Below are 14,933 nucleotides of genomic sequence, written 5' to 3'. Positions count from 1 at the left end.
ATGTGGATGACACCTGGGTGAAAATCAAATCTCAGGACGTACTACACTTCACGGATCACATTAACTCGGTGGACCAACACATCAAATTCACCAGGGAGGATATGAAAAGTGGCAGGTTAGCCTTCTTAGACTGTGAGATTTCCATCAGTAATGGGGGACATCTAAAAGCTGACGTGTACCGTAAACCTACACATACGGATCAGTATCTAAGGTTTGACTCTCATCATCCACTGGAGCACAAACTGGGTGTCATCAGGACGCTACAACACAGAGCGAACACCATCCCCACTGACACAGCGGCCAGGGAGGCAGAAGAAGAGCACATCAAGAAGGCCCTGAGTAAATGTGGTTATCCCAGCTGGACTTTTGTCAAAGCTGGGAAGGCACCTAAAGAAAGCTCCAGCCGATCCAGGAGAGAAGGTCAACCACTGACTAAGCGAAAACCTGTAGTGATCCCGTATGTGTCAGGAGTATCGGAGCAGTTGAGACGCATTTTTTCTAAACACCGGGTCTCTGTGGCTTTTAAACCCCAAAACACGCTGCGCCAAAAACTGGTCCACCCCAAGGATCGGGTCCCCCGACACAAACAGAGTAACATAGTGTACGCTGTTAAGTGCAGGAGGATTGCCAGGATTTATACATCGGGGAAACCAAACAACCTCTGGCGAAGCGGATGGCACAACACAGAAGAGCTACCTCGTCAGGCCAGGACTCTGCAGTCTATTTACACCTACAGGCCAGTGGACACTCTTTCAATGATGAGGATGTACACATCCTGGACAGGGAGGAACGCTGGTTTGAGGGCGGAGTCAAGGAGGCCATTTACGTGAAAAGGGAAAGACCATCTCTGAATCGAGGAGGGGGCCTAAGGGTTCATCTGTCACCATCTTACAATGCTGTGATTGCAGCCATTCCCCAACTCTCTGTGAATGCTACTCATGGTTATTGATCAGTGGTTGTTGATCAATGGTCATGAGAATTTGCATAATTATGATTAAGGAACTGACCTCACAGCCCATTGTTCCTTCAGTGGGCTGGTTTCAGTCATTATGCAAATGTACTGTTTATAAGATTGAAACCTGCAGTCAGCTGAGACTGAAGAAGTCACCTGGATGAGTGACGAAACGTTTCTCCCACTGAAAACGTCCAGATGAACAGATTCAACTTTTGGAGATTTACTTACCTGGATGATTGAGAATGCATCAACACATTCCTGCCTGTGGATATCTCTGTATTAAGTAAGTATTCTGATAATACTTTTTTCTTGTAATGTTGTTGATTTATCCAAAAGAAGTTTAGTTTAGCCTAGCATTATTATTAGTAGTAGTAGTAGTAGTAGTTTTCTTATCATAATTCTGATGTCTTTGCCATCACTTACAGAGTGGTTAGCTTAACTGATAACTCAAAAGTAAATAAAGTAAATTAATGTAAAAAAGAAAAAAGAAAAAAGAAAAAAAAGGTGGAGGTGAAGAAGATTCTTCCAGCTGTCTTCTTCTGAAGAGCTCTCCTTCTTTCTTTTCATAAATACCCTTTGTGGCTAAACCCAAAGATTCCCACGAGAACACTTTGGTTAATGATGGTTTCCTCTTTATTGTAAGAGGTTTTAAGCTGAAATCAACTTTCTTCTAGAGATGACTGCTGAGAAACTTCATTTGAAGATCCACGGGAAGCTGCATGCATGTAAGCGCCTTGAGGTGACTGCTGTTGTGAGTTGGTGCTGTATAAATTGTCACGCTTTCAATCAGTGATTGGTTACTCGAGTATGAGCTGATGGAGGAAAACGTCCTTTAACTGCATGAAAACATTTCCAACAGTCACTGCTTCACAAAACTCAGAGAGACGCAGAAGGACATCTCCTGTAAATGTAACCTCAGTCTGCTCCGAGTGCTGCACTTGCTGATCTGAACATCAGCTCTTCTCTAGACTGTTCCTGAGTAAAGCATCTCTTCCGCCCAGCCGCTGTCATGCTCCTATTTTCTCAAGCCAAACAGGAAATAGTTACCTTATCTATTTCTGTTCAGCTTGACGTCACTCAGTGAGCCAATCGCACAGCTTGTCCCGCTCGCTGATGGACGTCTCCAACGTCCAATCCTGACTCAAGGTTGCCCTAGCAACTCGGACGATTGCCCAATCGAACCGAGGTAAACACCCTCCCTCACCTCCTCAGCAGGAGCAGGGAGGGGGGAGGCCAGAGATCCGTGAGTTGCTCCTCAGTCCGGGAGCAGACCTGAATCTGCGGAGGATTTTTACCTTCGTGCGTAAAAGCGCGCCGATGGCACAGCTGGACGCGCTCCGAGCAGCTCCTGAACACGCTCCAGTCTGAGTGCGGGGTCCTGGGGGGCGGAGAGGAGGAGGAAGCCTGCTCTCATCTCAGGATGGGACACCACAGCCGTCACCCGCCGCGAGCATGAGCCACAGAAGCAGCCCGGCGCGCGCCTACGACTTTCTGCTCAAGTTCCTGCTGGTGGGCGACAGCGACGTGGGGAAGGGCGAGATCCTGGCCAGCCTGCAGGACGGAGCCACCGAGTCCCCGTACGGCTACAACATGGGTGAGTGGGGTCAGCTGTCCGGTGATCTCTGTGGAGGCTGCTGACACCGAGTCCTCCATCAGGAGTCTGACTTCATGTTCACTCAAACTTTAAGCGCCTCCATCAGAGCTCCAGTTCTCCACAGCAGCCTCTCTGATTTCAAAGCTTCATGAAAAGATTTTATTCTGAGGTGAAAAATGACATTTAGTGATTAAAGTTTACAAGAAAAAGACGTTTTTGTGAAATAAGTTCAAGTTTATTCTTAAAAATAAATAAATGTATCTAATTTACTTTAATAAACAGCTGAGTGTATTTTATTATTGAAAGCATTTAAACTGGTTCACAAGTTTTACTCTTTCAAAATAAGAGCCATAGTTGTTAAGATATGCATTGTTCTCTTGTGAGCAGAAACCATCCAACTAACTGATGGTTTGGATCCACTGCGTATAAAAACTGGACATAATCACTGTGATGTCACTCAACAGTAGTGATTGGCTGGTTTTAAAGCCTGCCCCCTGTGGACGTCAGAGGAACTGCAGTGAAGTATTGCTTTGTTCTGGGAAGCATTAGAAGCTCCACACACCGTTTTAGTTTGTAATATTGAAGCCGTGTTGCCATGGTCTGTGCGTGCGTGTGTGTGTGTGTGTGTGTGTGTGTGTGTGTGTGTGTGTTAATAAACGCTGGCAGGCAGCTGCTCATGACTCATGCTCGGCCTGCAGGAGGGCGACGGGATGAGTTGAAGCTCTCCAGCTTGATGCGCTGTCACACGATTTAACACGCTGTGCTCACGAGTCACATGACCACACGCTCAACCTGCTGTCATAAAAACTGATTTCATATTTAAATATGTAACGTCCTGCACACGGCTGTCATCTCTCTGCAGAAAAGTCCAAACTGAGCTTTTAGGACAGTTTCATAGATGATCTGAGCTCCACCGTGGTCAGACGTGACGTGCAGCAGCAGCAGCAGGTGATGTTACTCACCTGTTTACAGCAGACTCGTGTTTTCATGTTTTATACTTGGACAGAAAACGATTTACCAGCAGAGAACAGTCTGCTGGCTCAGGAGATGAGTGAGTCCTCACACGCCAAAAAATCTCCCCCGCACATAAAAAGGCCTGCTGACATCACCAGCCACAGCCTGCAGTGAGGAGGTCAAAGGTCACAGATGACAGGCCAGCGCCATGCTTTGTGGATGCAGAAAAACACCCATGTGGTCTCTGAATCATCCTGGAGGAAGGAAGGCTGTACTCTCTTGTCTAATTCTGAAGTGAAAGAAGTAAATTCAAAAAATAGAAAATGTATAAAAAAATCTGTAGTAAGTTTTATCCAATTATCCTGTTTTTAAAATATTCCACACAGATACACCGTCAGTAATATTTGTGTCTCCTAACAGTGAAATGACATCTATCTGCTGTCCCAGTGATAATAATCAGCTCAGCCTATGTTCATTAATCACTGTGAGACCAAAGCTCGGATCTAAACATTCAGTTTATACCTGTTTTTTATGGCGTTGGCTTTGTATGATGTCATAGGGAGGTTAAATCCTTATACGGTCAATTTCAGGCACGGAAGCCCCGCCCACTTGCTATTTAAACCTTCTGTTGTGAGGGGCAGCCAGCTGTCTCCGTATGAGATGAAGGATTATTCTGAACTGTGAGTCAAGCAAAGAATTACAATATGGAGCAAAAATCATTACTCAAAAAAGTAATCTATTACACATTACTCATTACTTTGCTTAAAAGTGATGCACTGCGTTACTTAATTACGCTGAAGAAAGTTTTGTGTTCCATTGCTTTCTCATTATTCCGTAAATTGTCCTGAAACACAGTCGTAATGAGGACACAGGTACGGTCTTTCTTTTATTGTTCAGGTATGAACAAAAAGCAAAGATGGAAACCAGCACAAAGACGCTTTGGAGTGGTCACCATGGTGATTCTGAACAGGTAGAAACAGGCTGCAGGCTGACTGCTCATCAGTTTGTTACCTGTTGATGTTCAGGCTCTGGCTGCTGGCCGGGGTCTGCATACACCCAGCTTTACCATCAGCCTGGGTTCTTGGCTAGCTAAGTGTTAGCATGCTACCTGTGCAGATGTTAGCACTATAATGCAGCTGTTTCTGTACTGGGCGCAGTTTGCACCATACTGCTGGGCAGTGGCGGTCCTAGCCTTTTTGGCGCCCCGGGCGAACACGCCCTCTGGCGCCCCCCCCCCCCCACACACACACACACGCACACACATATGAAGAGAGAGAGAGTATGCATTGTATGCAAACGGCTACTAAACAGACATCATAATTCGTCATACAATGAGAACAGGACAAATCAACAATTGACACTGACTAATTAATATTATATTATTGTATATATTGTTTGGAGTTTAGTCTGTTACTGTTACTATTTTTACCATTTCTTCTTGGAGGAACTGTAACCCACATAATTTCCTTAGGGATTAAGAAAGTATTCTGATTCTTAATGTTTTAGGATACATGACCTGCCATTATCCAATGACACATCTGCTTACCTGTATCTTTTGCTCGTTTCTCCTTGTAGGAGCCATAATTAAATGTATTGAATTTTAATGATCACTGGGTTTTCATTTGTTTGGTTGCTATGGTGATGTGTAACGGGAGTCACGTGGGTGCTAGCGGTGACATTAAGAGGGCGTTGTCAGTCTGTCTTTCACTGGTTTGATTTTGACAGAGAGGAGGGCTGGGTAGCCGTAGTTTTTGTTGACCGCAGCACAACGAGTTTCCCCTTGTTGCATTAGAGCTGTGATGTTTTAAGAGTTTGAATCGCGAGCCGATCACATTGCTCTGTAAACTTTTCAAGCACTTTAATAAACAAGCAAGCAATTCCACCTCTCGCATTATTGCGTGAAGTTGACAGCGCGTCAGGCAAATAGGCAGGCTCCATCCCCGGCCTCTAGCGACTGTGGAAGTCGCTACACTCCTCTTCTTTTCTCTTTTTTTTAAACTTTAAAAACGGGTTGTGTGTGAGACTTTAAATCAACAAAATATAAAATATACATTTTAAATTGTTATTGATCCCTTTACCCCTGGTCCTAAAGTGTATATTTATTTTCTTACTCTTCTTATATTTATTGTTTGTTTACTTGCACTGCTGTAACTGGAGCCTCGTCGTCTCGTCTCTCTATATACTGGACTGTATGTAGCGGAGATGACAATAAAGTTTACTTTGACTTCAGCAGCGAGCAGGCGCACCGAGGGCTCTCGCGCTCACTTTTCGCGTATAGAATTTCGAACAAACATCGGTGCAAATTATAAGTCTGTATCATAATGTCTGCTGTTTTCGTGTTTGTTGGTTTGTTTTTATTTTGTTTTATTTTGCAAGTTGGTTATTAGATGCTGCTCCAGCCAGCCAGAGAATCCCCCGCCGCCCCGCCCTCTCCTCCCTGTGCCGCAAGCAGCAGGCGCACCTCGCAAACGGAGGGCGCCCTTACTCCCAGCAAATGGGCGATAGAAAACCGATCGGTGCCTATGCCATTCCCAATATGCGCTGGCATGATGTCGGGGCAGCATGAGTACGAGCATTTTTTTTTTTTTTGCCGATGCCCGTGATGCCGCCCCCCACCACGATGCCGCCCCGGGCAACTGCCCGTGTCGCCCGTATCTAAAACCGCTACTGCTGCTGGGCCCTTGTCCTTTCATGCAGTAAATTGGTTTTGAACACACATCCTGGGTTCTGAGAAACTGTGGAAACTGTAGGATAAAGTATTCATTGATACAGTAACAGGAAAACTAGAGATCTGTGGTTTTCTGGAGGAACTACGTTGGACATGTTGAGCTGAATGTTTGATGAACCTCAGCTGTGACACTGCTGATGAACAGAAATCAGTTTTTGTTTAGTAGTTCGTTATCCGACCGTTGGTGGATTAATCAGTAGCAGCGACATCAGCAGAGGCCTCGAGTCGTGCTGTTTCTGGGTTTTCCTTGGTGTGAGGATGGTTTCAGGCTGATGGAAAACCGCTCGTTTCTGCTGTTTCTGGGTCATCTCCTCTAACGGGAGGCATGACGGCACACAGACATAGCTGTGGTGAAACTGTGGGACGATTTCTGGCTCTCAGGTCCAGGAGGGGGCTTTGCTCTCCCGCCGAGTCCAGAGAAGAGCTGGCTGCAGTGCAGAGCTGAGCCAAACCACATGGGGAAGCCTTGATTAGTACCGACGCGAGCTCGGAAAAATGCACACAAACAGCCTGCTAGTTTATTCTCTGTGCTTTTATGAGCCGTTGATAATTACTCACAAATGAGACACGCGAAGACGGGCCAAGCGCTTGTTTACGGTCTGAACGCCACGATCGGCTCTTTTATAACATCCTTCTGAGTGTTGTGTAACTCCACTCTCCCATCTACTCCAAATGTGCACTGTGAGCGTGTTTGTGTGGTTGTGGTGCTGCTGCGAGCTGCTCGGTGGGGGTATAATGATGCTGCTGGTGCTGCCAGGAGAGGCTGACTCATTCCTCCGGTGTGAACCGGCTCTTACAGGCTGACCTTCACCATACATGAAGAATACTGTTAGAGGTGATGTGTTTGTTTGGGTTTGAACTGATTGTGAGGACTTCTTCACACATGGCACACAAAGATGTAAGTGGTCACATTTCCGACAGAACCTCTGACATCATTAACCATTTGTGAGTCCAAATCTCCCCTCAGTTCCCAAAGAGAGTTACTAACAGTCTGATAAAATCATCCGTGTGGCTGCTCGCCCAGGTGTTACAATAAAACTTAAAGAGGGGTAATCGGTACCATAATACTGCCTGTTTTATTATTCAGACTCAATTATAACACAGAGCTAACACAAGAAGGGCCACTCTAACGTCAGGCTGTGAGGCTAACACAACACTAATGTGGCTAAGTTATCAATTCTTAGTTAATGGGACACAAAGCTATCAGATAGCGTGCTAATGTGACACTAGTTTAGCTAAGGTAAACCTTAAATAGGCTGACAGCAGTAAATGAAGCTAGAGCAACATAAAAAGATGATTTTCTCGACTAACGTCAGCTAACGTATCGTAGTGTTAGCGTGGCTAATATCTGAGAGCAGGACATGAAGCTAATGTAAGATAAGAAGCTGCTTATTATTTTTGTGCACTATAAGGCTGTTTTAACTGTAGTGTGGCTAAGCTACAAACAACTGCTAATCAGAGTTTTACAGTTTTATATTTTTAAATTCGTTTTTATTTCTAATTCAGTTTATTTGTTATTGTTGGAAAATGTTTACTGTTAGTTTAGCTTTGTTTGAGTTCAGTGTTTGTTTTATTCTTCTTCTTATTTTTATACAATAAAAACACAGAACTTTGTGAAATCAGTTGACTCACACTCTTGTAGACATGAAAAGTCTCAGTAACTCCTCCTGTACTGTGCAACTCTGTGTTATTGTGTCACACTGAAAGAACAAAGATGAATCAATTTGTGCAGATTTGAATAAAGGAATCTTGTTTCGTGTACTCACGCCTGCTGGTGTTTAAACTGAATCATGGAGCTCTTATTGTCACCCTGCAGCAGCTACATTTCCCAGCGCTTTGCTGTTTAGATGTCTGTCAGCAGACCTTTCTGTTATAGACTGTTATGTAACTCCACTTTCCCTTCATGCATCATGCACACCAGAGTGTGTGTGCAATAACTTGGACACAGTGTGTGTCGGGGGGGCTTATGTCTCCCAGAATAACTCCTACGTTATATCACATCTTGTTCTCTCAGGATATTCTCCCGCAGATATTTTCATATACGTGTTCGATACGAGGAGCTGGCTTTCACTGTTTGTTCTTTGCTAATGGCACATTATTAATTTGTAGTCAGTTATCAGGGAGCCCTCTTTCTGTTGGTTGAGCAGTTGAATTCTTATAATTATTAACTCATCTTTGGACATTTCTGTGCAGGGATTGGCTGGGATTCAACCTGCATGGACACAGGAATCAGTATTCATAATTAGTGTTGTGTGTTTTTGTTTTTGTTGTGCTGACTTTTTACAGTCAGTTACAATAACTCGTACTGCGTACTAGCTAGCATGACGGAGTTTCTATACAGCTGGGTGGGTGCTATGATGTTACTGATACCACAGTGAACTGTATTTTATTCATAAGGTTAGTTAGTAGCTGCCAACGTCCCGTAAAAAACGGAATCGTCACAAAAGACACAAAGCTGGATTTATTCTGTGTCTTTACGCTGCAGCTCCCTCTTCTCCTCTCATTCTCTCCCCCTCCCTCTCCTGTTGCTACTTCAATCATGAAACTGATCAATGATCAGCTGATCGGCTTTTCTCTCTTGCTTGTTTATCGCCCACTTTGCGCCAGAAAGAAGAAACCAGCGGATGTCGCGCTAAACAACAGCAGCACGTTTAAGCTTGATCAGCTGTTGTTAGAATTTATTTAATATTAATTTCTAGTATCAGCTGAGTTGAAGGGAAGTTATGAACTGTTTCTGAGAGACAAACAACACCAGGATCCTTTTCTATGTAGCTGACAGCTGGTAACTGTGCAGGGGCGGGTCTAGCAAAGTTTTGCCATGGGGGGCAGGTAGGGCATTAACAGGGAGAGGGGGGCACAAAGAAATACTTTCTTATTCTCATTTAAAATGTCTCTCTTTTAATAAATAATTATCTGAATCTTACAACCAAAGTTTTTAGTATGATGTAAAATGTATAGAAATCATACATATACCAACAAGACAGTGTACATCACTGTCACAACAGCGTCTGTTTTCATTCAAAGGCTTTATGGCTTTTCCTATAATACCTGGTGGGCCGGTCTCTAGTCAAAATGCCCGGCCAATTTTTTGTCCCAGTCCAGCCCTGCTTCCTGCACCCAGCAGCTTTCCCGTGACATACGTGACGGTGAGCGTGTGCCGCCTGTGTCGATGCGTCAAAGTGCGCTGTGGTTATTTTCAGGAAGCTAATAATAATTACAGTTACAGAGGAGACAAGCTGCTTTCTGCTTTTGTCCCCTGTGAGAGTCGCCTGATATTAGCAGCTAACCAGTAACAAGCTGGAGAGAAACCACACACCTGCACAGGACGCTCTGAATACCCAGCATCACACCTGGATTTGGGCAGCTGCAGGGCTCTGGTGAAGGTGTTCATGAATATATGAGGGTTTCATGAATAACCCTTTAATTAAATCTAGTTACTAACTAAAGCTGAGCAAGTCCTTATTCAGAGCAAACTGTTTTTACAGCCTAAACCGAACTACGTGGTTTAGCAACATAAAGCTAGCCATGGACGTGAACTCCTCGTAAACCGCTGTATCTGCTCAGACATGCTGCAGTGCTTTGCATGATTGACGATTCCTTCTAATACTGTGCCTTTGTTTGTTCTGATTGGTTGGCCCTCACAAATTCATTCATTGCAGTCAAAATCATTTTTTTTTCTGATTTTAAGTTATTTGTGATGCATGTTTGAGATGTTTGGCACGTTGGATCTAAAAATGCTGCTCGTTGGTTTGATCTGAATCTTTCCTTCTGCTGTTTTTCAGGAATCGACTACAAGACGACCACCATCCTCCTGGACGGGAGAAGAGTGAAGCTGCAGCTCTGGTACGAACACGCCGTCGTTCACACGGCTTCCCTCGTGTCATGTGATCAGTCTGTGTAGAAAGAAAGCAGAGGATGACCAAACTAAACAGGAGGCATGTGAGGCCCGTTTGACTCCATAAAAAGCTTTTTCAGGTAGCTGCTGAGCTTCATCCAGCTTCAGCCTGACGGGTGTTAAAGGCTCGCTTCACTCAGTGAAAATATTCCTTCAGTTTTAGTTTGAAGTTTCAGTTTTATGTCCAAAAAAAAACTGAGAGGAATGGAGCTGACAGCACAGCCTGAGCGGTGTGTGGTGGATAAAAGTGGAAAGAAAATAACTTATGATGATTAAAAGCCTTAATGTGACACTGACAGCAGGTCGGATTAAAAACCACCTTTGATGCTGCAGCTGACAGGATGTCGTCATCAGAGGGCGAACACCGTAAAAGTTTAACCACACAAGACGTGTGTGACCCGTCCTGCTGGATGCGTCACACAAACTAACCTGGAAGTGACCGGGACTTTTAATTTGAAGGACCAGTCCAGAAGTCCAGGATGATGATGTCATCGTCAGAGCGTCTGCAGCACTGCTGCTTTTACTCTGGCATAAAAGAATGATGTTATTGGATGAAATCAGCGGAGCTGTACTCGAGTAAATCTACTCAGTTTGTTTCTGTGATGACGGTTTGCTGCTCTGCACAAACTCACTCGTGTTTGTAGAAACGTGTTTCAGCCGAGGCGCCGTCACATGTTCGATCTGCAGCTTTGATGTTTAAGCGGACGAGACGCTCTGTGTGTGTGTGTGTGTGTGTGTGTGTGTGTGTGTGTGATGATCCTGTCTGGATCTGCAGCTCTGACTTTGATAACTGGTGGCCATCTTTCCCCGCCCGTGTGCTCATGAGCCAAGCAAAACCCCGCTGTGGTGTTCAGACACACTCGTGTTTCTTACTGTGGACAGGAACAACAAACCCACAGAGCGCGCTACGTTTGCAGGAAGAGGCGGAGACAAGCGTCTGTGCACACGTTCATCACCACAGTCAGGACGCTGCTGTGCAAAAGTCTTGCGCCACCTTTCATGTCTTAAATCTTGTAGGAAAATGTGAAGCAGCTGCACAATTAAAACAGCCTCAGCTGAACTCAGCAGTAAATACGACTGTGTGCTTCATAAAAGCAGGTTTTTAACAGGAGTTTGAGACACTGGGCAGCTCTGAGTCTCTGAATCCAGTCAAACACAACAACAGAAAGAAACCACGACTCAGCAACCTGAACTGAAGGAAGCACTGACCTTTCACAATAAGAGTGAGGGGAGAACCCAGTCCACCATGTCTGTGCACACTTCCTCCAGAGCCTCAGCTCAGGAACACTTCAATCCTAATCTGTCCACGACTTCATGACCGAACCCTTAAAACCAAGACGCACACTGTCACCGGTCTGAGAGGGTCGAGACCAAAGTCCACACCACTGGCACTCTACTCTGTGCTCGGCTTCCTGTGTTTGGACCTTTTTCCATAATTAGAACAAGTCGGCACCGTGAGGCGGCTCTCCAAAGTAAAGCTGGGAGTTTGTTTTTTCTTTCCCATTAAGGCTGGACAACGGGAGAGCTCGTCCCAGTCTGACCTTCAGCTTCACAGTCATTAGTTAAGACTCTGAGTAATGTTTGTTTGGAGGCGTGAGTGTCGCCACAGTGACCTTTAACCTCTCCTGGTCTGTGTTGTTGCAGGGACACGTCGGGGCAGGGCCGGTTCTGCACCATATTCCGATCCTATTCCAGAGGAGCACAGGTGAGCACCGAGTGCACTGCTGCAGACAAACACAGGGGGGCGCTCACTGAACCTGGGGGTGAGTTCTCCATTCTCCTAATGACCTTTGACCTTTACTGAATGCAAACGAACCCCTCGGTTGCTGTAAAGCAGTAACGGTTCTATCATCAGAATGATCAACATGAGTTCATCTTATTTTCCGAACAAATAACATTCTTAGTTTTAAACTGGTTTGTAGTTTCAAACGTGCTCTGAAGCACCGTGTTAGACACATTTTGGGGGTTTCGAGGCTGAAGATGCTGATGCTGACCAGCTGTGATTGCTGCTCTCTGATTGGACATGAAGCCATGTGACTCAGGCAGCAGGCGGTGGCAGGAAGTGTGAGAAAACTCATCCCACACCTCCAAAACATGTTTCCCTGAATGAAGCTGTTCTGTTGTAGTCGCTCATCAGGGCTATTAGAGGACATGTAACCATGGAAACAGTGTCACTGTTGCCACGGCGAGGCTAAAAGTTGATCTTGAATCTGTAGTTTCAGTCACGGCGAGCAGGTAACGGCCCGCTGGCCCGAGAGCAGGGCGTTCACACCTGTCAGTCAAAGAGGCCACGCCCCCCAGCGATGCAGCCTTTAAGCTTTAATTTAAACAGGTGATGTAATGAAGGTGAGATTATCTGTAGAGGCTGTAAACACGTTGATGAGAGTGTGAGTTTGTTTGTTTTCAGGGGGTCATCCTGGTGTATGACATCACCAACCGCTGGTCGTTTGACGGCATCGACAGGTGGATCAAAGAGATTGACGAGGTGAGCCATCGATCGTGTGTCGCTGTGTGTGCAGTCGGCTCTCTCTCCATTGCTCTCCTGTTATCTAACAGCTGACCGGTGATGTCACAAACTCTCTGACTGAGTCAAAACGGCGCCCACGCCCGCTGAGGCAGCGCCCCTTTAGGTCGCCGAACGTTTCCCTTTACTTTAAGCTGCCTTCCTCCCACCTGACACACCTGTAACACTGAGTGTGCTTAAAGACCCACATCCCCCTTTCCTTTCTGTTCCCCGTTTACCCAGCATGCCCCAGGAGTTCCTAAGATCCTCGTTGGCAACCGTCTGCATCTGGCCTACAAGCGTCAAGTGACCACGGAGCAGGCGCAGATGTACGCCGAGAAACTGGGCGTCACCTTCTTCGAGGTCAGCCCGCTATGCAACTTCAATATCACCGAGTCGTTCACGGAGCTCGCCCGAATCGTGCTGATGAGGCACGGCATGGAGCGCCTGTGGAGGCCCAGTAAAGGTGTGCCATTAGCTCCGCCCCCTGCAGGTCTGTGATGCAGCTTTAAAGTGGGACGTTCAGCTCTGCGCTGCCCCCTGCTGGAGGCTCCGCCTCACTGAGGATAAAGTCAGACGTCATTCACAAAAATACGTTTCTCCTGTTTTTCACTCATTCCAACATCATTCTGCTTTTACTCTTTCCCACAAAACACTTTTTATTCCTGAAATATTCCAACTTTATTTTTATTTGTCACTTTATTAATACAACATTTTCACTTTGTTGCTGAAATATGTTTTTCATAATCTTATTCATTTATTGCTAAATTAATGTTCTTGGGATATTTTACAACTTTATTCCTAAATTTTTATGACTTTAATCCTAAAATATTAGCAAATGTATCCAAAAATATATTATTGTACAAATACATGATTCCATATTCAATATTTCAGTTTGTTTCCTAAAATTTTATAACTTTATTGATAAAGTGTTTTTTCATGAAATACAATAAATTTATAATAATTCCCTGTTTTGATTGGTTCTTCTCTGTGAGCGCTGTAATCTGATTGGTTCTCTGTGTGTGTCAGTGCTCAGTCTGCAGGACCTCTGCTGTCGCTCCATCGTTTCCTGCACGCCGGTCCACCTGGTCGACAAGTTGCCCCTCCCACTGGCTCTGAAGTCTCACCTGAAGTCCTTCGCTATGGCCAACGGCCTCAACGCCCGCATGATGCACGGACGCTCCTACTCCGTCACCGCCAGCGCCCACTACGGCGCCACCAAGAGGACTGGGGGGGCGCTGCTGAAAAAGCCCAAACTGATCCGGGCGCCGCCCCTCAGCCCGTCGGCTCAGAGCTGCAGAAACAGCTGTAAAATCTCCTAACGACAGTGAAGGCACCGCCTGCTCGAACATTTGAAGATGGCGGTTGGAAGTGAAGAATCCCTCACCAGAACCTGAACCGCGCTTCAAACTTTGGTGTTTGGTGACTTTTGCTTTGCCACCTGTGAGCTGCAGGCATCCAATCATAGGTGAGGTGACATCACATCGTTGGAAAACGACAGTGTCAGGAAAAACCCTCGGAGCACGTCAGCCCGAAGTCTGACAGTGTAACGTAAAGCTGCTCGATACTCAGAAAACTGAGCGCGCGTTCTCAGCAGCCAATCAGAGCTGCAGACGCTGATTTATTCTTCCTGCTTTCTTCTGGTTTTTGTTACTTTGGTATTTTTTTAATCTTTTTAAATTTTTGAAACAGATTTTTTTTTTTTAATTTACAGATTTTCTAATTAAAAAAAACTTCCAGTCAGATTTGTAAAATTCAGATTTCCTTCTTGAATCGTTCAGATGTGGTTTTTAGTTCCGACTCTTCTTCGTGATGTGATTTGATCTGCGGGTGTGACAGTTTTCCACTCTGGGACTTTATTCTTGGAATTCTTCGGAGCCTCTGATTTCAGACTTCATGTTTGTAAGATGAACTGAAACCGTGACCTTTGACACTTCCTGCGCCACATTTCCACTTGAGCGCTGAGCTTAAATATGTTTCCTCACCTGGACTCACCTGTACATAGAAGCACTTTGAAGCTGTACTTTTGCACATCATTCTTCTTCTTCAGACACACAAACTTTTTGTGTGCGATATTTGTACGTGTTGTAAATACGCCTGTTTGATATGAAGCTGAGGATGATGATGGTGATGATGAAGCTGACCCCTGCAGCACGCGCTCAGGAGGTGACTGTAAACCGTCAGTGTTTCAATAAAGTTTGTCCACGTCACAGCGTGCACTTCCTGCTTCACGTGTTTTTTTTGTTGTGACATTAAAACGATGTTGAATCTTCTGAACTCTGAAACTTGAAGCTGTGTGTTTGT

The 14,933-nt window shown here is 45.2% G+C and overlaps 1 protein-coding gene across 1 annotated transcript; it reads left to right on the top strand.

Moving 5' to 3' along the window:
- The first annotated feature begins 2,179 nt into the window (after positions 1–2,179).
- On the top strand, positions 2,180–14,848 carry rab40b (RAB40B, member RAS oncogene family). The gene is made up of 6 exons (XM_063482421.1): positions 2,180–2,549; positions 10,014–10,074; positions 11,771–11,831; positions 12,534–12,611; positions 12,873–13,095; positions 13,659–14,848. The coding sequence occupies exons 1-6, from the start codon at positions 2,408–2,410 to the stop codon at positions 13,949–13,951; spliced, it is 858 nt and encodes a 285-aa protein (XP_063338491.1). The 5' UTR covers positions 2,180–2,407; the 3' UTR covers positions 13,952–14,848.
- The last annotated feature ends 85 nt before the right edge of the window (positions 14,849–14,933 follow it).

This window comes from Pelmatolapia mariae, linkage group LG8 (assembly GCF_036321145.2).
Source record: "Pelmatolapia mariae isolate MD_Pm_ZW linkage group LG8, Pm_UMD_F_2, whole genome shotgun sequence".
In the NCBI taxonomy this organism is placed as follows: Eukaryota; Metazoa; Chordata; class Actinopteri; order Cichliformes; family Cichlidae; genus Pelmatolapia; species Pelmatolapia mariae.
The sequence above is the reverse complement of the archived record's forward strand: the minus strand, read 5'-3'. Positions and strand labels throughout refer to the sequence as shown.

Bases quoted from the DNA above. Each gene is read 5' to 3' on its own strand.
- rab40b (XM_063482421.1), top strand. From the start codon at position 2,408: ATGAGCCACAGAAGCAGCCCGGCGCGCGCCTACGACTTTCTGCTCAAG. The intron at 2,550-10,013 runs GTGAGTGGGGTC...GCTGTTTTTCAG, and splicing joins CCCGTACGGCTACAACATGG to GAATCGACTACAAGACGACC. The intron at 12,612-12,872 runs GTGAGCCATCGA...CCGTTTACCCAG, and splicing joins GGATCAAAGAGATTGACGAG to CATGCCCCAGGAGTTCCTAA.